The sequence below is a fragment of the Panthera uncia genome (assembly GCF_023721935.1).
Source record: "Panthera uncia isolate 11264 chromosome E2 unlocalized genomic scaffold, Puncia_PCG_1.0 HiC_scaffold_19, whole genome shotgun sequence".
Taxonomy (NCBI): domain Eukaryota; kingdom Metazoa; phylum Chordata; class Mammalia; order Carnivora; family Felidae; genus Panthera; species Panthera uncia.
The window spans coordinates 23684567-23711170 of NW_026057588.1; the positions used below are offsets into that span (position 1 = coordinate 23684567).

Sequence of the window (26604 nt, forward strand, 5' to 3'; positions counted from 1 at the left end):
TCTAATAGTCTTCTAAATATGTTGTACATGCTTGAAAACTTCCAGAATAAAAATATGGGAAAAGAAAACAAGAAGTCAGTGCTAAATGTAGAATGCTCTATTAAGTAAGCCAAAAGAAGATTTAGTGCTACATACAACAGTACACTGGCATTATAGCATGTGTTTACTTGAAGTTTAAATAAACTTTAGGGGCGCCTGGGTGGCTCAGTTGGTTAAGAATCCGACTTCAGCTCAGGTCATGATCTCGCGGTTCATGAGTTGGAGCCCCGCTTTGGGCTCTGTGCTGACAGTTCAGAGCCTGGAGCCTGCTTTGGATTCTGTGTCTCCCTCTCTCTCTGGCCCTCCCCCACTCATCCTCCCTCTCCCTCTCTCTCTCTCAAAAATATACATTAAAAAATTTTAAAAAGTAAACTTTAAACCAACAAAATTTATATTTTTTTACTTTATTGAAATTTAATACTTTTTTTGTTTTACTTATCAAGCATTTAAAAAAAATTATTTACTGTTTAATTTACACCCAAGTTAGTTAGCATATGATGCAATTATGATTTCAGGAGTAGATTCCTTAATGCTCCTGACCCACTTAGCCCATCTCCCCTCCCCCACCCCTCCAGCAACCCTCTGTTTGTTCTCCATATTTAAGAGTCTCTTATGTTTTGTCCCTCTCCCTGTTTTTATATTATTTTTGCTTCCCTTCCCTTATGTTCATCTGTTTTGTATCTTGAAGTCCTCATATGAGTAAAGTCATATGATTTTTGTCTTTCTCTGACTGACTAATTTCACTTAGCATAATACCCTCTAGCTCCATCCACATAGTTGCAAATGGCAAGATTTCATTCTTTTTGATTGCTGAGTAATACTCTGTCGTATACACATATACCACATCTTCTTTATCCATTTATCCATTGATGGACATTTGGGCTCTTTCCATACTTTGGCTATTGTTGATAGTGCTGCTATAAACATTGGGGTACATGTGCCCCTTTGAAACAGCACACCTGTATCCCTTGGATAAATATCTAGTAGTGCAATTGCTGGGTCTGTAGGGTAGTTCTTTCTAATTTTTTGAGGAACCTCCATACTGTTTTCCACAGTGGGTGTACCAATGTGCATTCCCACCAGCAGTGCAAAAGAGATCCTCTTTCTCTGCATCCTCGCCAACATCTATTGTTGCCTGAGTTCATTCTGACAGGTGGTAGCTCATTGTAGTTTTGATTTGTATTTCCCTGATGATGAGTGATGTGAAGCATTTGTTCATGTGTCTGTTAGCCATCTGGATGTCTTCTTTGGAAAAGTGTCTATTCATGTCTTTGCCCATTTCTTCATTGGATTATTTGCTTTTTGGGTGTTGAGTTTGGTAAGTTTTTTCTAGATTTCGGATACTAAACTTTATCTGGTATGTCATTTGCAAATATCTTCTCCCATTCCGTAGGCTGCCTTTTAGTTTTGCTGATTGTTTCCTTCGCTGTGCAGAAGCTTTTTATTTTGATGAGGTCCCAATAGTTCATTTTTGCTTTTGTTTCCTTTGCCTCCGGAGATGTGTTGAGTAAGAAGTTGCTGCGGCCGAGGTCCGTTGACCAGGTTTTTGCCTGATTTCTCCTCTAGGAGTTTGGTTTCCTGTCTTATGTAGAGATCTTTCATCCATTTTGAATTTATTTTTGTGTATGGTGTAAGATAGTGGTCTAGGTTCATTTTTCTGCATGTTGCTGTCCAGTTTTCCTAGTACCATTTGCTGAAGAGACTGTCTTTATTCATTAGCTATTTTTTCCTGCTTTGCCAAAGATTAGTTGGCCATATGTTTGTGGGTCCATTTCTGGGTTCTCTATTCTGTTCCATTGATCTGAGTGTCTGGTCTTGTGTCAGTATCATACTGTCTTCATGACTACATAAAATTTAAATTTTAAATCAACAAAGTAAAAGCCTTAAATCCATTGATGGTAGTGGTATTTACAGACAATATGCAAAATCCACATGAACACAGAGAATCCCTTCACAAACCAGAAGGTTTAGTAAGCAGCATTTATTACTGGCATTCTTTCCAATCTATGTTTAGTGGCAAGACTTAACATGTTAAAAGAATTACATATTCACACAAAAATAATTCAGCTATGATGTAGATGAAGTAATCTAAAGTACTGAGATAGAAGAAAGGTTTCTAAGAAATTAAGTGAAAAAAAGAATTGTGAAAATGGTATATATAGTTGGACCCTCATTTTTGGCAATCATTTTTAAAACTGTGAAATAAGTCATACAAATAAAATCTACCAAAGATAGAATGAATAATAAACACTTGGGGCACCTGTGTGGCTCAAGCAGTTAAGCATCCAACTCTTTAGGCTCAGGTCATGATCTTACAGTTCGTGAGATAATAAACAATCAAATACACATAATAAACACTCAAATATCTTCTGCTCCCTCAACAAAATGATCACTCTTTTGCCACTCAGATCCAGCAAATCTCTGCTGAATCTTTTCTTCCTCCTTCTCCATAAAGGTTTTGCATAGTTTTGAAATCTACCTAAAATCTCTCCTTGGACATTTTTTTTGCTGAACTAATTCTGAGATTTATTCATGTTAATGTGTATAGCAATTTTTTCACTATGCAATGAGGGAAATCTCAATAATTTTTGCAGATCAGATGAGTGTAAAATGTTACGGTTTTCATTTTAATTTCTCTGATTGTTTAGAAGTTTGAGAAAAAGAGCACATGTGTGCGGGGGAAGGGCAGACACAGAAGGAGAGAGAGAATCCCAAGGAGGCTCTGCACCACTGTCAGCAAAGAGCCTGATGCAGGGCTCAAACCCACAAACCGTGATATCATGACCTGAGCCAAAACCAAGAGTCGGATGCTCAACCAACTGAGCCACTCAGGTCCCCTTCTCTGATTTCTACAGACATCCAATATGTACATTTGCTAGTCTTTTTGTTCTTTTGTGATAAGCCTCTCAGTATTTTTGCCTATTTTTCTAGTAAGCTGTCTTTTTTCTTGATTTATAGAAATTCTTTAGTTTGGAACTCAATCATGCTTGGTCACGTATGTTGGAAATATCTTAATTTTATTTTAATGATATTTTCTGATGAATAGAGAATTTAGATTTTAATATAGTTCTTACATCATTAAAAAAAAACACAAAAGAAATCTCATATAGTCACTTTTGTGCATAAAATATGCTTAGAAAAACAATGTGGTGAACACAGACCAAAGCAATAACAATGTTAATATCTAAGGGTTCAGGTAATATGGGACTTTGTTTTCTGCATTATATGTCTGTAATGTTTAAATGTCACTATGTAAAATGAGGTGTATTATTTCCTTCTTCACTGGGGTCCTTCTAGGGAGTTTACAGATAGGGTCAGGGTGCTCATGAGCAAAACCTTTTATTTTTATGTGCATTTTTCTTCACAGAGGTTCCATAACTTTCCCTAGATTCTCAAAGGGGTTTAGGATCACAACAATGCTAAGAATACAGCTCTACATGGTTATATAAATGTATAATGTTTAGAGGCAGAGAGTCTTCCTTGGGTTCCATGGTGTGACTTTGGGGAAATTACTTAACCTCTCTATGTTGGTTTCATAATAGTGAGTTTATTAATAGAATTTGATCCATTAGGTTGTTGTAAGGTTCAAATAAGTGAATACTTACTAAATAAATAATACTTAAGCTGCTTAGAATAGGGCCACATTCATTTAAGTGTTCAATAAATGGTCTTGATTCTTAATTCCTGACTATTTCAGATGAAAACTAAAAAAAATTATGACAGATTCAGTACTTTAATAGACTTTTTTTGGGTAAGGGGCGGACATTCCTGATTAAGCCCACCTACTAAAAATAGGTACTAATAGTTATGAAATAAACAAGTGTAATATTGCTACAACAGACTAGTATCTCTATAAAATCTCTCTCAGAAGTGTTTAAGAACAAACTGTGTAAGTATCAAACAAGTTATAGGATGCTTACAAAAAAACATTTCCTATTATTTTGTCTCCCTGGTGCCCTATTCTTATCAGAGACCAGGATGATAACATCAGAAACAACTGCAATTTTTAGTAAACAGGTGTCTTCATCTTTGCTGATAAAGATCAACTATTACTTAGGACAGAATTTGAATCAGTTCAAACTGAATGCATTTAGAAGGGATTTATAAGATAACCTTATGATATCTTAAGAGTTGAAATGGCTTAATTTGTATTTTTTAAAAAATGGACAGAGTTCTTAGGAAAATGTCTCCATTATTTTCTACATCTGCTTAGATAAAATTTCCACGGCCAAAGTTCCAAGCTTTGTATATAGTTCTTAGAAAACCCTTATGGAGTTTTAAAAGAGAACCCACTTAACAATCTATGTTTGAACTTCTGTAAACAAATAACATTTTCCTCAAGAGCTTCCTTTGTTAGCCATTAAATCTTTAGCTGAAAGAGGCCTACCAATTAGGGCCAGTTTGACCACATATTTTTAATATGTTACCTGTCTTCAGGTTGTGTTCTGTTGCTAAACCTGTGACTATTTAATCAACAGATACCCTTACCTTTCTATTTGGTGCCAGGATTGTTCTAGTGAACAGAACAAACAATAATCCCCACCCTCATATACTTTATGTTGTAGTATGAGAAGATATAATAAGAAAATAAGTAGACAGTATTTTAGCAAAGGAAAGGGCTTTGGGGAAACACTAAAGGAGAGCAAAGGTAAAGGGGAGTGCTTTTGAGTTGCAATTCTGAATACAGCAGGACTCAATGAGAAATAAGATGACATCCGAATGAAGATGTGAAGGAAGCGAAGTAGATTTGGAGAAATAAGTTGAAGGAGGTGATATAGGTTTCTGGATGAATAATATTCCAGGCAGAGAAAATAGTTACTTGACTGAAGCCCTGCAATTGGACCTTGCTTTGTAGTGTTTAAAGAACATCAAGGAAGTTAGTGTGGCTAATGCAAAGTATCAAAGGGCAAAGAGAACAGAAGGGTGAAGAGGTGATGGTGGGTAAAATTATGTTCACTTTACAGACTTTGGCTGGATCTCTAAATCTAATGAAGAAGCCACCGAAAAACTTTGAGAAGAGTGACATGACCTGATGTATATTTTTAAAGAATCACAACAACTCATGTGTTAAAAACAGACTGTAGGGGGATAAAGGCAGAAGGAAAGGAATAGTAACTGGAATAATTCAAATAAGAAATGATATTGTATTGAACTAGGACTACTACAGTGCAGGTGGTGAGAAGTGGTCAGGTTGTGGATATATTTTTAAGGCAGAATGAGCAGTATTTCCCGACAGATCTGATGTTGGGTGTGACAGAAAGAGGCAGCAAGGATGACTCTCAACATTATGACAGAGTAAAGAAAGATGGGGCTACCACTGAGATGGAAGATTAGGGGTTGAGAACTTCTGAAGAGAAAGATTGTGGATACAGTTTAGGAAACACTGATGTCTTATCAGACAGAGACATAGATGTGGAGATGGTTGGCACGCAGTTGGATATGTGACTCTGGAGCTCAGAGGGAGATCTATCTTCGAGATATATAAATTTGGGAGTCATTAGCATGTGGATAATGCTTAAAACCATGAGATCACCAAGAATTTGCAAGGAAAGAAAGATAAAAAGAATCTTGTATAGCTCCACCAAATGCACTACAAGCAAATGCTCTTTAGCACTGACAAACACCTGGGTCTGAAATTGTGCTGCATTTTAAAACATTTAAGATGTAAATCAGTGTATTTAAAAATCAAATTTAAACTTCTGAATCCAGCATAAATAAAGTGCTGACTTGCTATAATAACGTCCTTGAGGTTCATGCTATTGTTGCATTTGAGTCTAGTGATCTTGTTTTTCATCTTTAAACCCCTGGTATCTAGCATAATGCCTTGTATAGAAGAAAAATCAGTAAGTAATTATTGTGATTGATGAATGAGAAAAAAAAAATATTTGACTAGGGCAGCAGTTCTCAAGCTTTTTGGCCTCTGGATTTTACACTCTTAAAAAATTACTGAGGAGAAAGCAGGAAAAAAACCTCTCTGACCTCAACCGCAGCAATTTCTTACTTGACACATCCCCAAAGGCAAGGGAATTAGAAGCAAAAATGAACTACTGGGACCTCATGAAGATAAAAATCTTCTGCACTCCAAAGGAAACAATCAACAAAACTAAAAGGCAACCAATGGAATGGGAAAAGATATTTGCAAATGACATATTGGACAAAGGGCTAGTATCCAAAATCTATAAAGAGCTCACCAAACTCCTCACCCGAAAAACAAATAATCCAGTGAAGAAATGGGCAGAAGACATGAATAGACACTTCTCTAAAGAAGACATCCAGATGGCCAACCAACACATGAAAAAATGCTCCACATCACTCATCATCAAGGAAATACAAATCAAAACCACACCGAGATACCACCTCACACCTGTCAGAATGGCTAACATTAACAACTCAGGCAACAACAGATGTTGGCGAGGATGCAGAGAAAGAGGATCTCTTCTGCACTGCTGGTGGGAATGCAAACTGGTATAGCCGCTCTGGAAAACAGTGTGGAGGTTCCTCAAAAAATTAAAAATAGATCTACCCTATGACCCAGCAATAGCACTGCTAGGAATTTACCCAAGGGATACAGGAGTGCTGATGCATAGGGGCACTTGTACCCCAATGTTTACAGCAGCACTTTCAACAATTGCCAAATTCTGGAAAGAGCCTAAATGTCCATCAACTGATGAATGGATAAAGAAATTGTGGTTTATATACACAATGGAATACTACGTGGGAATGAGAAAGAATGAAATCTGGCCTTTTGTAGCAACATGGATGGAACTGGAGAGTGTGATGCTAAGTGAAATAAGTCATACAGAGAAACACAGATACCGTATGTTTTCACTCTTATGTGGATCCTGAGAAACTTAACAGAAACCCATGGGGGAGGGGAAGGGGGGGGAAAGGTTAGAGAGGGAGGTAGCCAAAACATAAGAGACTCTTAAAAACTGAGAACAAACTGAAGGTTGATGGGGGGGTGCGAGGGAGGGGAGGGTGGGTGATGGGTATTGAGGAGGGCACCAGTTGGGGTGAGCACTGGATGTTGTATGGAAACCAATTTGACAATAAGTTTCATATTAAAAGAAAATAAATTAAAAAAAATAAATAAAAAATACAAAAAAAAATTACTGAGGACCCTAAAGAGCTTTTGTTTGTGTGAGCTGTATCTATCATATAATAGATAAAACATTGATATAATCTACCACATTAAAAACTGAAGCACCTTTTTTTTAAATAGGAAGGTCTTAATTAAAATAATTAGCATTTAAAATACATGATTACTGAAGTTACAATTATGTGAAAAACATATTTTACATGGTCAAAAGTCCAGGGCAGACTCTGCCAAATTTGTGTTGGAGATTTATTCAATAAACATTTATTGAACTTGGGTATTTGGCCACACACCATTTAAGCAGATATGCTAAAAACATTAACAATATATAAACACACACACAGGATGTGAGAACAATGAACACATGTTTTTTAAAGTTTCTGATAAACTATCTACTTAAGAAAGAAGGAGATCAAAGAGAATGACAGGGAAAAGAATGAGAGAGAATGAGGGTGAAAAACAATAATGTCTTATGGTTTTTATAAAAATTCTTTTGACCTCATTGACCCTCCAAAAGGGTCTTGGGAATCCTGAGGGATACCCAGACCACACTTAAAGCCTTCAGGAGGGCAATGTGGCAATGTTTCACTGTAGAAATCTTTATTCTTGTTTAACCAGGTATTCCACTTCTAGGAACTCTCCTTGAGGAACTTATGAGAGATGTATACAAAATAAGGCACCATACGTCCATTTAGAATTAAAAACAAAACAAAACCTAGAAACTACTGTTCAAAGAAAAGGATTAAATAAACTATATGTTACAACTATACAATGGATAAGAGTCATTAAAAGCCACTGTTTTGGTAATTATCAAAAAAATTAATAAACAAAAATGTTTAAAACATGTTTGTTATGGAGAACTCAGTATATTACATATTTTGTCTTGTCTCCCATAGGAAGTCTCACTTAGAACAAGAATTTCTTTTAGAGATAATTGTTTGGAAAAGCTTTATATTTTCTAAGGAATTAACATAGAACATATGATGGACAACGAGAAGCATGTAACTCACTTCTTCCTTTGGCCAAATTCTTAGCTAACAGTCCCAAAAGCAGTGGGACTATCTCTTCCTACTACCCCTCTTATTATATAACAGTTTGCAACTACTATGCACTTACTTTATTCTGCCACATATCATGGCTAGACTTGTAAAGTCTCTCCCAGTAAACTAAATGCTCTTTAATGACTGAAAGCATTTCTTGTCATCTTTGTATTTCACATAACAAAGAGTAGAGGAGCAGGTACTCAATAACTTTGCTGAAGTGATTTTAAAGACAGAGATAACGTTTTGAATAACACAAGACTAACAATGACAATTTTTAATATTTCCCCATATATTTTAAGTTAACTTTGGAAAGATTACTCAAATAGAATTTCTTTACTTTTTATATAATAGATTGCTTAGCTCAAAATAAGACCTCCTGTGAACAAACGGCTCTGATGTGTTTCACCACAAAATTTCTAAGGTAGATTTTGCTGACCGTGTAAGAATAGCCAAAAATTCTTTAAAAATTACTTAAATGCAAAGTCAATGTTGTTGAAGGAAGTCTAACATTACTTTACTAAAAAAAAAAACCCCTAAGTTCTAAAACCTCCTAAATAAGATAGATCCTTCCTGCAAAAGGAATTGTAAAAAAGAAAAAAAAAGTGTGTGTGTAGAATGCGAGAACAGAAAATGAGCCCAGAACAAATGATTTTCCTTATCTTGAAAAACAAGCTTTTACAACAACTTGCATGGCAGTATACTCAAACCTTATTACTGTGCTTTTACATGGTTTAGCATACCAGGTAAGCCACACTAAAAATAACCTCTCTTTTATCTTCTTCTTTATTATTAATTTTTTTAAATGTTTATTTATTTTTGAGGGAGGGAGAGAGTGGGAGGGAGAGAGAGCGAGCGAGCATGTGAGAGGGGGAAGAGCAGAAAGAGGAGGCAGAATCCATAGCAGGCTCCAGGCTCTGAGCTGTCAGCACAGAGCCCGACATGGGGCTTGAACTCAGGAACCATGAGATCATGACCTGAGCTGAATTTGGATGCTTAACCGACAGAGCCACCCAGGTGCCAGCTCTCACTCTTTTCTTAAACTCTCTCTTCTCTTTCTAATCAGAATACACACACACACACACACACACACGAACCTAAACTCTTAGAACTATAAAAAACTTACTGGGCAAATGGCTTAATTTGTGGTTATGTTTGTTAAATCAGTTAAAATCCAAAGTATCTGAGCACTAAAATGTTCTCGGCTTTGCAAATATTATCTTCATAATGAAAATGCTCTAGCAAAACTGTATAACAATGTTGGAAGAGCAGAATAGGTGTTTGAAAACTGGTAAAAATGGGATGAAGAGGAAAATTTTAAAAAGGTATCCAATTAGAAAAGAGGAATAAAATTATTTCTGCTCACAGATGACATGATTTTATTTGTAGAAAACCTTAAAGATTCCACCAAAAAGTGTCAGAACTAATAAATGAATTCAAAAAATAGCAAGATGCAAAATTAACACACAAAAATTGGTTGCATTTCTACACAATGACAATAAAAAAATCCAAAAAGTAAATTAAGAAAACCACTTCATTTATAATAGTATCAAAAGAATAAAATACTTAGGGATTAACCAAGGAGGTGAAAGACAAAGTATGAAAATTATAAACACTGCTGAAATAAATCATTAAAAGACATAAATAAATGGAAACATAATCCATGTTCATCGATTGGAAGACAATATTGTTAAGATGTCATTATCACCCCGGGTGCCTGGATGGCTCAGTCAGTTGAGCATCCAACTCTTGACTGTGGGTAAAATCATGATCTCATGGTTCGTGGGTTTGAGCCCCACTGACAGCACAGACACTGCTTGGGATTCTCTCTCCCCCCGCCCCTCTGCCCCTCCCCAATGCATGCTCTCTAAGTAAATAAACTTTAAAAAATAAAAAAAGATGTTAATATTCTCCAAAGTGATACAGATTCAGAATAATCCTTATCAAATTCGCAAGGGCATTTTTTTTCAAAAACAGGAAAACCTATCCTAAAATTCATATGGAATCTCAAAGGACACCAAATAGCCAAAACAATTCTGAAAAAGAACAAAGTTGAAGAACTCACACTTCCTGATTTCAAAATTTACTACACAGCTATAATAATCAAAATAGTGTGGTATTAGCTTAAAGACAAATGTACATATAGACCACTGGAATAGAATAAAGAGCCCAGAAATAAATTCTACTAGGGGTACCTGGGTGGCTCAGCTGATTAAGTGTCCAAGTCTTAATTTTGGCTCAGGTCATGATCTCACAGTTCATGGGATAGAGGCCCGCGTCAGGCTCCATGCTGAGTGTGGAGACTACTTGAGATTCTCTCTCTCCCAAAATAAATAAACGTTACAAAAGAAAGAAAGAAAGAAAGAAAGAAAGAAAAGAAATCCTTCTTCTTTTTTTTTTTTTTTTGAAAAGAAATCCTTCTATACATCATCAAATGACTTTTAACAAGGGTGCCAAGATCATTCAATGGGGAAATGCCAAATCTTTTCAATAAATGGTGCTGGGAAAACTGGGTATCCATGCAAAAGAATGAGGCTGGACCCTTATCTAACACCATACACAAAAGTTAACACAAAATAGATAAAAGCTCTAAAAGTAAGGGATAAAAGTATAAAACTCTTATGAGAAAATATAGGGCAAAAGCTTCATGACACTGGACTTAGCAATGATTTCTTGGATAGACACCAAAGGCAAGACAACAAAGAAACAACAGACAAGATGGACTTAATGAAAATTGACACCATCAATGGAGTAAAAAAGGCATCCCCCAAAATAAGAGAAAATATTTGCAACTCATGTAACAGTGAGGAAGAAATATTCTGAGTAGAGAATAATTTAAACTTGACAACACCAAAAAAAAAAAAAAAAAAAAAATCCAATTAAAAAATGGGCAAAGGACTTGAATAAACATTCCTACAAAGGAGATATGCAAATGGCCAATAAGGACATGTGAATGTTCAACATTATTAATCATTAGGGAAATTCATATCAAAACTATAATGAGATACCACCTTGCACCCATTAGGATAGCTACTATGAGAAACAGAAAGTAACAAATGTTGCCAAGTATGTAGAGAAATTGGAATCCTTGTGCACTCTTGGTAGGAATGCAAAATGGTGTAGCTGCTGTGATGGTGGTTCCTCAAAATCTAAAAAAATAAGAATTACCATATGGTCCAGCAATTCTACTTCCAAAGCAACTGAAAGGTTTTCTAAGAGACGTTTTTGTGCATTCATGTTTATAGCAGTATTATTCACAACAGCTAAAACATGGAAGTAACCCAAATGTCCATGAATGGATGAACGAATCAGCAAAATGTGGGATATAATATACACATTATTCATAATTATCCGTTATGAGTAATAATGAAGTATTCAGCTTTAAAGAGGAAGGAAATTGTGACATATGCCATAACATGGATGAACCTTGAGGACATTATGCTAAGTGAAGTTAAGTCAGTCACAAAATAATACTGTATGATTCACTCATTTGATGTACTTAGGAGTAGTCAAAATCAGAGCCAGGACATAGAACAGGTGTTGTTAGAGGGTGAAGAAAGGGAATGAGCATTGCTTAATGAGTGCACAGTTTCACTTTTATAAAATGAAAAGAGTTACATTGTAGGTCAACATTATGAGTGCATTTAATACTTCTGAACTGTATATTTAAAAATGGTTAAGATGGCAAATTTTATGAGTATTAGAACACATTAAAAATATTTGGAAAAAAAATGGGGAGAAGGGGGAAAAAAATCCAGCATTTAACCTGCCTGTCTCAACTGTACCTCAGGTGACTAAAGAGCTAATGATGGAAGTTGCCTTTTTTATAAAATAGAAAATTCCAGATAATATACATATGAATGATAGGGTGCCACAATTTTGTTAACGCCTATTGAAATAATGGACATGACCATAAATATCAACAGCTGCTGACACTATTAGGAGAGCATTATAATGAATGGTCCATGCCAAGGAAAACTGAAGCCACTGATCAACCTTAACATCACAAAAGAGACAAAAGGTAAATCACCTACCTCTTAATGAACTGAAAGAAATAGCAATACTACCTAGGAAGTATTCTTGATAACAACAACCACAAAAAAAAAAGCCCAATTCTGATCAAGACTCCAAATTTAACTACTTGTTACTGGTTTTGAAGAAATACAGGGGACAGAGTCACATGCTAACCCCATGGGGATAAGAACTGGCAAAATCCAGAGTTTGAGACATCCTACAATACAAATAATGTTTTTATGTACCTTGCTTAGCTCCCAATTTGATAAAAACATTTAGGAGATAACTGGGGCATTTTGAATAGTGAGTATTTGATGATATTAAGAAATTATTAATTTTTTTAGGTCTGAAAATGATCTTGTTAAAAATAAAGAAGTCCTAATCATTTAGAGATACAGATTAAAATATTTACAAATGAAATGAAACAACATTCAGGATTCCCTTTGAAATTACCTGGGTAGCAGGGGCTTGTGGATGGTTGTAATAATGAATTGAGTATAGCCACACACTGATAATTATTGAAGCTAAGAGATAATTGCCTATATCATATTATTCTACTTTTGTATGTTTAGAATTTTCCACAGGGCACCTGGGTGGCTCGGTTAGTTAAGTGACTCTTGGTTTCAGCTCTGGTCATGATCTCATAGTCTGGGTTCGAGCCCCACGTTGGGCTCTATGCTGACAGTGCAGAGCCTGCTTGGGATACTCTCTCTCCCTCCCTCGCTCTGCCCCTCCCCTACTTGCTTGTGCACACGTGCTCTCTCTCTCTTTCTCTCTCTCAAAATAAACTTAAAAAAAAAAAGAATTTTGCATAATAAAAAGTTGTAAAAAGCCTTTGAAAATTTTAAATTCATAAGCTAAATATTTTCTTATGATTAAATTTAGAGCATTTATCAATAATTTTTTTAATTTTTAATTTTTATTTATTTTTACTTTTTTTGAGAGGGCACATGTACATGGGGAAGGGGTAAAGGGAGAGGGAGAGACAGAATCTTAAGCAGTTCCACGCTCAGCATGGAGCCTGAAGTGGGGCACAATCTCACAACAGTGAGATCATAACCTGAGTTGAAATCAAGAGGCAGATGTTTAACCAACTGAGCCACCGGGTAGTACCCCTAGTCAATAATTTTTCAATTAAAGGGAAAGAAACATCGGGCAACAGGTGTCTAACTTATGAATTCGTTATAAGTGGAGAATCCAAAAATAACAAGTAAAGATTCATTTATTATATTTAGTACTTTTAATGTGTATTCAGTATCATTAACTTCCTTATAACCTTGTAACATTTTGGTTTTTACATTCAATTCAACAGGATTTTTTTTTTTTTTTTTTTTTTTTTTTTGAGAGAAAGAGAGGGTGCAAGTGAGCTAGGGGCAGCGAGAGACAGAGGGAGAATCCCACAAGGGGCAGAGAGAGGGAGAGAGGGGGGAGAGAGAGAGAAGTCAGGGTCACCTGGGGCTCGTTTTACCTGAAGCAGGGCTTGAGCTCAACCAGTGTGGGACTTGAACTCATGACCTGAGCTGAACCCAGAAGTTTAACGACTGAGCCACCCAGGCGCCCTCAATAGGAAATTATTACTAAGAAAAGAGTAAATAAAATCTCATAATTCTTTGGCAGTTCTAAAGAAATATTTTACATTTATGTGCAACTTACCTGCTGTAAAATCTGCAGTCAGATCAATAAATGAATGAGAATGTGGAATTCGCATTTTACTTTTAGTGGTCAACGCAGGATGCCATGACAAATTCCTAAAAAAAAAAAATAATTTTCTTAAGGCAAACATCAAATAAGCATTGTTTTAAAACAGAAAAATCTCCGGGGCGCCTGGGTGGCTCAGTCGGTAAAGCGTCCGACTTCGGCTCAGGTCTGATCTCACTGTTGGTGAGTTTAAGCCCTGCATCAGGCTCTGTGCTGATAGCTCAGAGCCTGGAACCTGCTTCAGATTCTGTGTCTCCCTCTCTCTCTCTCTGTGACCCTCTCCTGCTCACACTCTCTGTCTGTCTGTCTGTCTCTCTCTCTCTCAAAAGTAAATAAACATTAAAAATAAATAAATAAACAAATAAGTAAATAAACAGAAAAATCTTTGCCTGTAAGATATTTTAAAAATTTATTGATTTTTGTTGAGATATTTCTCACACCATAAAATTCACTCTTTTAGAGTATCCAATTCAGCAGTTTTTAGTACAGTTTGCAACCATCACCACTAATGACTTTGAAAACATTTCATCACCTCAAAAAGAAACCCTGTATCCATTAGTTGCTTCCCATTCTCTTTTCCTTCCTGCCCTTGGCAACCAGTAATTTGCTTTCTATCACCTTGGATTTCCCTATTCTGGATATTACATATAAATGGAATCATAGAAAATGTGACCTTTTGTGTCTGGTTTCTTTCACTTAGTATGCTAATTTCAGGTTCATCCGTGTTGTAGCATGTGTCAGTACTTCAGTACTTTAATGGCTGAATAATATTTCACTGTATGGCTACATTTTTTTGTTTATCCATTTTTCTGTTGATGGACATTTGACTTGTTTCCACTCTTGGCTATTATAAATAATGGGGTAATGAATATTTCATGTACAAGTTTTTTTTTTTTTTTTTTTTAACATTTATTTATTTATTTTTGAGACAGAGAGAGACAGAGCATGAACGGGGGAGGGTCAGAGAGAGAGGGAGACACAGAATCAGAAACAGGCTCCAGGCTCTGAGCTGTCAGCACAGAGCCTGATGCGGGGCTCGAACTCACAGACTGTGAGATCATGACCTGAGCTGAAGTCGGACGCTTAACCGACTGAGCCACCCAGGCGCCCCAATGTATAAGTTTTTATGTGGACATATGTTTTAAGTTTTTTTGGGTATATAACTAAGAATTGCTGGATCACATGGTAATTGTATGCTTAACTGTTTGAAGAACCATCAAACTGTTTTCTTACCAAGTGGCTTCACCATATTGTTTTTAACTAGCAATGTCAGAGGGTTCCAACATCTACATCTCTTTATCAACATTTATTATTTATTGTCCTTTTGTTTTATTATAGCTATGCTAGAGGGTGTGTATCTCATGGTTTTGATTTGTATTTTCCTCGTGGTTAATGATGTTGAGCATGTTTTTATGTGTGTATTGGCCATTTGATCCTCTTCTTTGGAGAAAGGTCTATTCAAATCCTTTGCCTATTTTCAAATTAGATTATTAAATATAATGTTTTATTTTTGAGTTGTAAGAGTTCTCACACTCTGCACATTGTCTTCTTACTTTCTTGATAGTGTCCTGTGATACACAGAAGTTTTAATTTTCATGAATCCAGTTCATCCTATTTTTTCTTTTTATTGTTCTTATGCTGTCATATCTAAGAATCCATTTCAAAATCCAAGTTCATAAAGATTTAGCCCCACGCTTTCTCCTGATAATTTTATAATTTAACTCTTATATTTGTCTTTGATTCTTTTAATTATAAAAAAGTGATTTAATATTATCATGGATCTTTTTTCAAGACACTTTAGAATGATAATGATTACCTTTTATGAATATTAATCCCAACATTTTGAGCCAAGCAAAAGAATAAATTTAAAACCTTACCTCACACCATATATCAAAAATTAACTCAAAATGCATCAAAGTGCTGAAACTATAAAACTCTTGAATGAAAGCATGGGAAAATGTTCATGACCTTGGATTTGGAAATGATTTTTTAAATATAACACCAAAAAAGGGGCACCTGGGTGGCTCAGCTGGTTAAGCACCAACTTCAGGTCAGGTCATGATCTCATGGTTTGTGAGTTTGAGCCTCACATCAGGCTTGCTGCTGTCAGCAAGTCAGTGCAGAGCCCACTTCAGATCCTCTGCCACTCTCTCTCTGCCCCTCCCCCATGTGCGCTCTCCCAATAAATATTTAAAAAAAAAAAACAAAACCCATCTTTAAATATAACACCAAAGAAGAAATAGATGAATTAAGTTAATCAAAATTAAAAACCTTTGTACATCAGAAGATACTATCAGGGAACTGAAAAGACAATTTCATAGAATGGGAAAAAATACTTGCAAATATCTTACCTCTGATAAAGATCTAATATCTAGACTATATTCAGAACTTTTACAACTCAATAATAAAAACCTGATTAAAAAATGGGCAAAGGACTAGATATTTCTCCTAAGAATATACACAAATAGCTACTAAGCATGTCAAAAGATGCTCACCATCATTAGTCATTAAGAAATTGTAAAAGAAGACCATAACGAGAAACCACTTCACAATCACTATGATCGCCAAGAATCAAAAGCCAAGTTAAGTGTTGGGGATGAGTTGAAGAAATAGGAAATCTCATATACTGTTGGTGGGAATATAAAATGGTGCATTAGTTGTGGAAAACAGTTTGGAAACAGTGTGGAAAACAGTTCTTCAAAAAGTTCTTTCAAAAAGTGGAACACAGAGTTAACACATAATCGCATTTCTACACTTGGGTATATACCCAAAACAATGGAAGACAGGTATTCAAACAAATACTAGTACATGAATGCCTATTCACAAAAACCTGGAAATAACCTAAATGTCCACCAATGGATGAATGAATAAACAAAATACCATCTATTCATACAATAGAAATATTATTCAGTCAGAGGCATTTGGGTGGCTCAGTCGGTTAAGTGTTTGACTTGGGCTCAGGTCATGATCTCACGGTTCATGAGTTTGAGCCCTGCATTGGGCTCTCTGCTATCAGCACAGAGCCTGCTTCTGATCTTCTGTCTTCCTCTCTCTCTGTCCTTCCTCTGCTCTCTCAAAAATAAACATTAAAAAAATATTATTCAGTGATAAAAAAACTAAAGTACTGATACATGGTACAACATGAATGAACTGTTAACACATTATGCTATGTGAAAGAAGCCAGACACAAAAGGTCACATCCTGTAAGATTTCACTTAGATAGAGAGAAAGTAGATTCGTGGTTGCCAAGGACTGGGTGGGGGGGAGGGAAAATGATTGCTTAATTGGTACAGGGTTCCCTTTCAGAATGATGAAAAGCTACTGGAAGTAGGTGATGGTTGTAAAACATTGTAAATATACTAAATATCATTAAATTGTATACTTCATATAGCTAATTATAGGTTATATAAATTTTATTTCATTATAAAAAAAATAGTACATACTTTTCATATATTCCTCATCCAGTTTCCCCTAATACAACCATAGAATAATTATAAAACCATGAAGGTTACACTAGTAGACTGTTATGAACTATAGAAGAAGTTTAAATAAAATAATTTCTCTATTCCTCATCAGTGAACACACTCCAGTGTCAAAGGGATTCCCATTTATGAAGGTCCCACTTTACTTTTCTTAGTGGTATCTGTGTACACTTTTCTCTACTAATAGCACGTTTTAAGATGCAAGCTCCTCTGGATATCCTGATTCAGAAATATTTCTATCTATATCACCTAACCAGGACATGGCTCCCAAGTAGTGGCTGAAATGAATCATGGTCCAAACAGCAAATAACTTGCTGGACTACATTATACTTTCAAGTAGCATCACCTATTCTTCTCTACCTCTAGTAAGAACATGCTACTTTTTAAAAAAAATAATATGTTCCAGTGAAATATGGAAGCACAGATGTCATCTCCAAAGATAAATTTAAGGCTAAGTAAGTCCAAATTAATTGTCAACATAGCATCCAATTGACTGGAGAGCAAACAAGGTTTATTTGAATTTGGTTTTGATGTATTGGGAAAGCAGAGAGAAAAATTGACTAATTTGCTCTTGGCAGGTGGAATCTGGGAGAAAGAATAACAATCATCAGGAGAATATTCTCCCTACACAAAGGGTCTAAGTTCCACAAACAGTAACCTCTTCCCTATAGCCTTCTTCCACATTTTTTAGCATACAGTAGGTCTCATCTGTTAACTAAACAAGACAGTAAAAACAAAACTAAGCAATGTTCGTATACCTTGATTTTATTTTTTAACCCAAATCCCATAATAAAAGGTTATGGCAATAAAATATTAAAATAAAGTGAGAAATCATATTCAGCATTAGCATTCATGTCATATTCTTTTTTCACACTACACAACATGAGAAATGCCTAAAATAATTTCAATCAAGTCCAATTTAATAATGGCTGGTTCATTTCTTTTTAAGATAGACCATTTATTCATAAGTTCTTTAAATTCTAAGCATTGAAGTATTTTCAATTACTAACAAAATAATCAGATGCAGGTTAGAGAAATTCTACAAGTTTAACCCAAAGTCATTTCAGAAGAGTTTCCTAATGTTCTCAACAAGTTTGTAATTACAGGCCAAAAGTAAATTAAAAAACACAAGCTTCTATAGAATTGAGCTCAATAAAGTTAATCATGTGGTTGTTTTTAATTACTACCTGAGAAATTATCGATCTCATTCCCTAAAGAATTTTTTATAGGTATGCTTTGAAATTAATTACCATTAGAATTTTTGGAAAACTTCAACTAACTCCTAGAAACTACTTGACAAAAATGTACATTTCAAATAAAGATTCCAGAAGAGTGATAAAGCAAAAATTATGAAGTGGCAGACTATAGGCCCAATTCAACATGAAAATGTGTTTTATTTAGCTCACACATTGTTTTAAATATTCTGAATTCACTGGTAAAGCTTAAATTTAAAAAATCAGATTTCACATAAAAATCTGGATTTCCAGCTTCTCTTGAAATACCTGGTCAGGTAACCAACTAGCTCTTTTTAGACAGATCTATAGTGTTTATGGGCAGGTGAAGTCCCAACCTTCTCAAACTGCTTCGCTCACTTTGGTTTCCTTCTGGGTCCCCTTAGACATTTGAGTTGCAACTCGTAACAAAATACTAATTGTAATCTTGCTTTCTGGAACATTTCAAATCAATAGTCAAGGTCTTCAGAGTATTTTAAGTTTTATACTTGTTGCCTATACTCTGTTAATTTACAGTAATGTCTCTTAAAAGGCAGTTAACTTGATCCTTATACTTTATATATATATTGTATATATGTTATATTATATATTGTGTATATAAATATATACTATATTTATATATTGTGGGGGGAGAAGGGAAGAGCTATTATTTCTTTTTGTGGAGCACTGTAAGATGGCTGAAAATTTAATGTACATACAGTTGTATATCAGAATTCAATTGTTTAAAAATTTACAGTTGAAAATAAAACTAATCTCTCCCTACTTTTACTGTTGTTCTTTGTGTGTATCACTTTTTCAATAAGAAGCAACAGATACCATCTTTAGAAGCAACTATGTTCATATAAACTATAATCTTCTCATATACGTGCTCAACTTCATTTGAAAGTGAAGGTCACAAATACAAACTGTTCTGATTACAAAGGAAGAAACAGCAGAGATGATAAAATGGGCAGTTCTGAACCATGCTGAGTCTATTTGTTGACATTTCTTGACCTCTGTAGAAAATTCCAATTATTAGCTCCCTACCAACCCCACAGGAAATATAATTATGTCAAGGTGTTCTAATTTGTGGGCACCATTACCCTTAATAACAAAGAATAGCATTTATCAAAAGATGAATTTAAATGTAATTAATGTCAGCTGTAGCTTTTGGTTGCCTATGGTAACCGCTCTTTGAAATGGCTGGTAATCCACCCACTTTTCAATGATCAGTCTATACTGAATTATCATTATTTTAGATAACCAGATAGAAGCAGTTACCAGGAAATGGGTCTTAGCATGCCTCATGAAGCTCCCTAGTTCTTTAGTCCAGTGGTCTTCAAACATTTTTGCTAAGATAGGCTCCAAAGTAATTTTTAAAAACCATGTATGCCTTCACACATTCAAGTGCATTTTTAAAAAATGTAATCTAAATATTTTCATCAGTTTAAATAGCTATAAATATGTAACTTTCAAATCCATTAGAATTATTGAGATTTTAAAATATACTTAATTTCACTTAGCATCACACTCTCCAGTTCCATCCACGTTGCTAGAGAACAAACTGAGGGTTGATGGGGGGTGGGAGGGAGGGCAGGGTGGGTGATGGGTATTGAGGAGGGCACCTTTTGGGATGAGCACTGGGTGTTGTATGGAAACCAATTTGACAGTAAATTTCATATATTAAAAAATAAAAAAAAATAAAATAAAAAAAATAAAATATACTTAAAAAAATTTTTTTTAAGTTTTATATATTTATTTTGAGAGAGAGAGAGAGAGAGAGCATGAGCAGGGGAGGTGGAGAGAGAGAATACCAAGTAGACTCCACACTGTCAGTGTGGAGCCCTGATGTGGGGCCTGAACTTATGAACCATGAGATCATGACCTGAGCTGAAAATAGGAGTTGGACGCTCAATCGACTAAGCCACTCAGGAGCTCCTAAAATAATTATTCTTTTTTTTTTTTAATTTTTTTTTTTAACGTTTATTTATTTTTTGAGACAGAGAGAGACAGAGCATGAACGGGGGAGGGGCAGAGAGAGAGGGAGACACAGAACCGGAAGCAGGCTCTGATGGCCCAGAGCCCGACGGGGGGCTCAAACTCACGGACCGCGAGATCGTGACCTGAGCTGAAGTCGGGCGCTTAACCGACTGAGCCACCCAGGCACCCCTAAAATAATTATTCTTAAAAGTATATCTGTGGAATATAACTACCATACTGAATTTTTGTTCACCATCATCCACACACACAAAAATCACATGAAAAAGACGGCGTGAAAAATTGGGGGAGGAGTACCCTAAACTCACCTCATCCCACATACACAACTAGATAACACTCACATTAGTGTAAATAACCCAGGAAACAATCCAAAGATTGGCAGAACTCCAAAATTAAATATAGAGAAGTGGCCACATCTAAGAAGATAGGAAATGCAGAGACACTGTGGGGAGCCAAAAGGACCCACAGGACTGTTCACAGGAGGGAGAGATACTGTAGGGAGACAAACAGACTCTCACAACAGGAAGTTCCCACAGAGAAGAATCATCTCCCTAACATTTGGCTTTGAAAACCAGAAGGGCCAAATTTCATGAGTTCTTACAACCAGCAGGATTAAAACTTGAAACCTCAAAAATTAGAGTCTCTACTCCGGGGGAACTGGGAAGGCAAGAGAAAACTGAGTCACTGCCCTTAAAAACACGGCACAATAAACAGCTTGAGGAGATACAACACAGAAGCAGCAGTTTGAAAAGTGCCAGGGTCATATAGAAGGGAGATTTGTTTATACTAATTTCAGAGTGTATGCTGGAGGGGCAGGCCTCCGTGGGAGACTTCTCTGGGAACAAAGAGGATGGCAGGTGCCATTTCCCTCTCCTACTTCCCAGCATAAATACATGTCCACCTGCGGGAACTGGTGCAGTGCCAACACTCTCGATCTAACTTGCTTATACCACAAGTCCTGCTCCCACAGGTCCCTTCTCCCAGAGGACCCACACAAACCTTGCTAACACTGCACACCTGCCCCCACATACTTTGTGGATCTGTTCCCTCCAAACCAGGTGGCCTCAGTACTGGTGACTGCAGCTTCCCTCCTGCAAAGGACCTGCCTGCAAACCTCTCAAAAACTGCAGGTCCTACTCCAACACACTTTGCAGATCCACACCCTCAGATACTCTCTTGGCCAGTGCACACCCAAAACAACCAAAGGCCTGGTAGTGTGCAAGCAGTCCTGCCCAAAGTCAGAACAACTCCAAAGTAACTTCTGCCTCAGAAAGGGGGAAAGATAATCCCACACACACCAGTCAGATTAGGGACCCAGCAGTGGGCTGGAGAGAGACAGCTGGTCTGTGTGCAGTCCCAGCCCCCCAATCAAAGCTTCTTAGGGGAGGACACAGGGATGGCATCCTGCAGTTTGGTGTTACTGCACCTCTGACAAATGCCTGGTCTGACTAAACTAGTAACACAGGGACCAAACACTGCCCACAACAGACCAACAGAGCCATTGCCTGGACTGAAGGCAAAAGTGGCTCAGCCACAAAAGCAGGGCAAAGGCAACACAAATAGGAGAAATTCCTGAAGTGCTAGGTTCTGGTGAACAGGGGACACTACATGACCTCTTCCTCATAAGGACACAACTTTCAAGAGCAAGAGATGTAGCTAACTTTGCTAACATATAGAAACAGACTGGAGATTTAGGCAAAATGAGAAGAGAGAGGAATATGTCCTGAATGAAAGAACAGGACAAATCACAGCAAGACACCTAAGCAAAACAGAGATAAGTAATATGACTGATAGAGAATTTAAACTAATGATCATAAAGATACTCATTGGGTTTAAGAGTGGAGGACCTCAATGAGAACCTAAACAAAGAGACAGAAACCATGAAAAAGAACCAATCAGACTCAATAACTGAAATTAAAAATATACTAGAAGTAATCAATAGTAGAGTAGAGGAAGCAGAAGACCAGATCAGCAACTTGGAGGACTGAGTAATGGAAAGCAAGCAAACTGAACAGGAGAGAGGGAAAAAGATAATACAAAATGAGAATAGACTTAGGGAACTCAGCAACAACCATCAAATGTACTAACATTCCCATTATAGGGATCCCAGAAGAAGAAAAGAGAGAATAGGGGGCAGAAATTTTATCTGAATAAATAGCTGAAAACTTCCCAAATGTGGGGGAAGAAAACATATTCAGACTCAGAAGGCACAGAGATCTCCCAACAAACAAACAAACCCAAAGAGGTCCACACCATGACATAATATTAAAATGACAAAAAGTAGTTAGGGGGAATTTTAAAAGCAGAACGAGAAAAAGAAAACAGTTACAGAGGAAACCCCATAAAGCTATCAGCTCATTTTTCAACAGAAACTTTGCAGGCCACAGAGAATGGCATGATATATTCAAAGTACTGAATGGAAAAATCTTCAGCCAAGAATGCAACAAGACTACCATTCAGGATAGAAGGACAGATAAAAAGTTTCTCAAAGTTAAGGAATTCATGACCATTAAACCAGCCCCACAAGAGATCTTTAAGGGGACTCTTTGAATAGAAAGGAGAGAATATAAGTAATAGCAAGAAAAGTAGGAAGCACAAAAGCAGAAAAATAAGTATATTGTAAAAATCAGTCAAGGGATTCACAAAATAAAAGGGAGTAAAGCATACTTTACCACATACCTAAAATGTGGGGGTGGGGGGGGGGCTGAGGAGCAAACAATGGTTCAAACTTAAGTGAGCACCAGCTTAATATAGACTGCTATATGCAGAAGATGTTACATACAAAGCAAATGGTAACCACAAATCAAAAACCAGAAAAAAGATTTACAAAAAATAAAGGGAAAGGAATCTAAGCATACCACTAAAGAAAGCCAACTAGCCATGAGAGAAAAGAGCAAGAGAGGAAAGGAGATAACTACAAAAACAACCATAAAACAAGGAATAAAATGGCAACTAAGTACATAACTATCAATAATTACTTTGAATGTAAGTGGACTTGACACTCCAATCAAAAGACATAGGGTGAGGGGCGCCTGGGTGGTTCAGTCGGTTAAGCGTCTGACTTTGGCTCAGGTCATGATCTCAAGGTTCATGACTTTGAGCCCCACATCGGGCTCTGTCCTGACAGCTTGGAGCCTGAAGCCTGCTTCGGATTCTGTGTCTCCTTCTCTTTCTGCCCCTCCCCTGTTCATCCTCTGTCTTTCTCTGTCTCTCAATAATAAATAAATGTTAAAAATAATTTAAAAAGCCAGTATTCCTGATGAACATAGATGCAAAAATTCTCAATAAAATATAAGCAAATTGAGTTAAGACAATACATGAAAAAATCCACCAAAAAACTGCCAGAACTGTAACACAAATTCAGTAAAGTTGCAGGATACAAAATCTACACACAGAAATCTTTGCATTTCTACATACCAATAATGAAGCAGCAGAAAGAGAAATGAATGAATCTATCCCATTTACAACAGCACCAAAAACCCTAAGATACGTAGGAATAAACCTACACAAAGAGTTAAAGACCTGTACCGTCTACACAACATTCATGAAAGAAACTGAAGGTAACACAAAGAAATGAAAAGAGACATTCTATGCTTATAGATCAGAAGAACAAATACTGTTAAAATGTCTATACTACCCAGAACAATCTACACATTTAATGTAATCCCTATCAAACTAGCAACAACATTTTTCACAGAGCTAGAGCAAACAATCCTAAAATTTGTATGGAACCACAAAAGACCCTAAATAACCAACGCAAAAGCAAAGCTGGAGGAGGCATCACAATTCTGCACTTCAAGTTATATTACAAAGCTGTGGTAATCAAAACAGTCTGTACTGGCACAAAAACAGACACAGGTCAGTAGAACAGAAGAAAAAAACACAGAAATGAACCCACAACTATATGGTCAATTAATCTTCAACAAAGCAAAAAGGAATATCCAAGTCTCTTCAACAAATGATGTTAGGAAAACTGGAAAGCAACATGCAAAAGAATGAAACTGGACCACTTACTTACACCATACACAAAAATAAATTCAAAGGATTAAAGACCTAAATGTGAAACCTGAAACTATAAAAATCCTAGAGATAACTTCTTTGATATCAGCCATACAAACTTCTTTCTAGATACATCTCCTGAGTCAAGGGAAGCAAAAGCAAAAGTAAACTATTGGGACTTCATCAAAATAAAAAGCTTCTACACAGTGAAGGAAACAATCAACAAAACCAACATGCCTATGGAATGGGAGAAGATATTTGCAAATGACATATTTGTTAAACGGTTACTATCCAAAATATATACAGAATTTATACAACTCAATACTCAAAAAATAATAATCCAACTAAAAATGGACAAAAGACAAGAGTACACATATTTCCAACAACATACACATGAAAAAGTGCTCTACATCACTGATTACCAGGGAAATAAAATCAAAGCTACAATGAGATATCACCTCAAACCTGTCAGAATGGCAAAATCAACAACACAAGAAACAACAGGTGTTGGCAAAGATGTGGAAAAAGGGGGACTCTCTTGCACTGTTGGTGGGAATGCAAGCCAGTGCATCCTGGGAAAACACTATGGAAGTTCCTCAAAAAGTTAAAAATACAACTACCCCATGATCCAGCAATTGCACTACTAGCTATTTACCCAAAGTATATACAACTATTAATTCAAAGGGATACATACATCCCCATGTATAGTAGCATTATGTACAATAGCAAATTATGGGAACAGCCCAAATGTCTGTCAACTGATGAATGGATAAAGAAGATGTGGTATGTATATACAATAGAATATTACCCATAAAAAGAACAGAATCTTGTCATTTGAAACAATATGGATGGAGCTAGAGAGTATTAGGCTAAGTGAAGTAAGTCAGAGACAAGTACCATATGATTTCACTCAGATGTGGCATTTAAGAAACAACAAAAAAGCAAAGGGGAAAAAAAAAAAAAAAAGAGAAGGAGGCAAACCAAGAAACAGACTCTTAAGTATACAGAACAAACTGATGGTCACCAGAAGGGAGCTGGGTGAGGGAATGGGTTAAATAGATGATGGGGAATAAGGAGTGCACTTGTTGTGATGAGCACTGGGTGATGTATGGAATCACTGAATCACTATATTGTATACCTAAAATTAATATTATACTTTAGGGTAACTAACTGGAATTTAAATAAAAACTTAAAATGAGTGAGAGAACTACAGATCAATATTCTCTGATGAACATAGATGCAAACATCTTCAACAAAATATTAGCAAACTGAATCCAAGAACATATTAAAAAAATCATCTACCACAATCAAGTGTGGGATGCAAGAGGAGTTCAACATTGGCAATATCACAATAAGAGAAAGGATAAAAACTATATGATCATTTCAATAGCTGTGGAAAAAGCATTTGACAAGGTACATTTATTCATGATAAAAAACCTCAACTGAGTAGGTTTAGAGGGAACATATTTTAATATAATAAAGGCCATATATGAAAAACCCACAGCTAACATCCTATTCAATGGTGAAAAACTGACAGCTTTTCCCCTAAGATTAGGAACAAGACAAGCTGTTCACCACTTTTATTCAACATAGCAATAGTAGTCCTAGCCACAGCAATCAGACTATGTTTATGAATAAAAGACATCCAAAGCAGTAGGGAAGAAGTAAAACTTTCTCTATTTGCAAATGACGTGATACTATACATAGAAAAAAATGCCTAGACTAGAATTGATAAATCAACTCAGTAAGGTCACGGGATACAAAATCAATACACAGAAATCTGTTGTACGTCTATATACTAATAATGGAGCAGCAGAAAGATAAATTGGGAAATTAGGAAAACAATCCAAATTACAATTGCACCAAAAATAATAAAATACCTAGGAATAAACTTAATCAAGGACGTGAAAGACCTGTACTCTAAAAACTATAAAACATGATGAAAGAAATTAAAGACAACACAAATAAAAGATAGTTCATGTTAATGGATTGGAAGGACCAATATGATTATAAAGTCCATACTACCC

At 36.0% G+C, this 26604-nt stretch overlaps 1 protein-coding gene across 1 annotated transcript in view; it reads right to left on the reverse strand.

Moving 5' to 3' along the window:
- The window catches only part of ITFG1 (integrin alpha FG-GAP repeat containing 1), a 342666-nt gene that overhangs the window by 292047 nt on the left and 24015 nt on the right, over positions 1–26604 (reverse strand). Inside the window, exon 6 of the mRNA XM_049620921.1 lies at positions 13843–13937. Coding sequence (XP_049476878.1) covers positions 13843–13937 — 95 coding nt within the window. The remainder of the gene's footprint in view (positions 1–13842; positions 13938–26604) is intronic.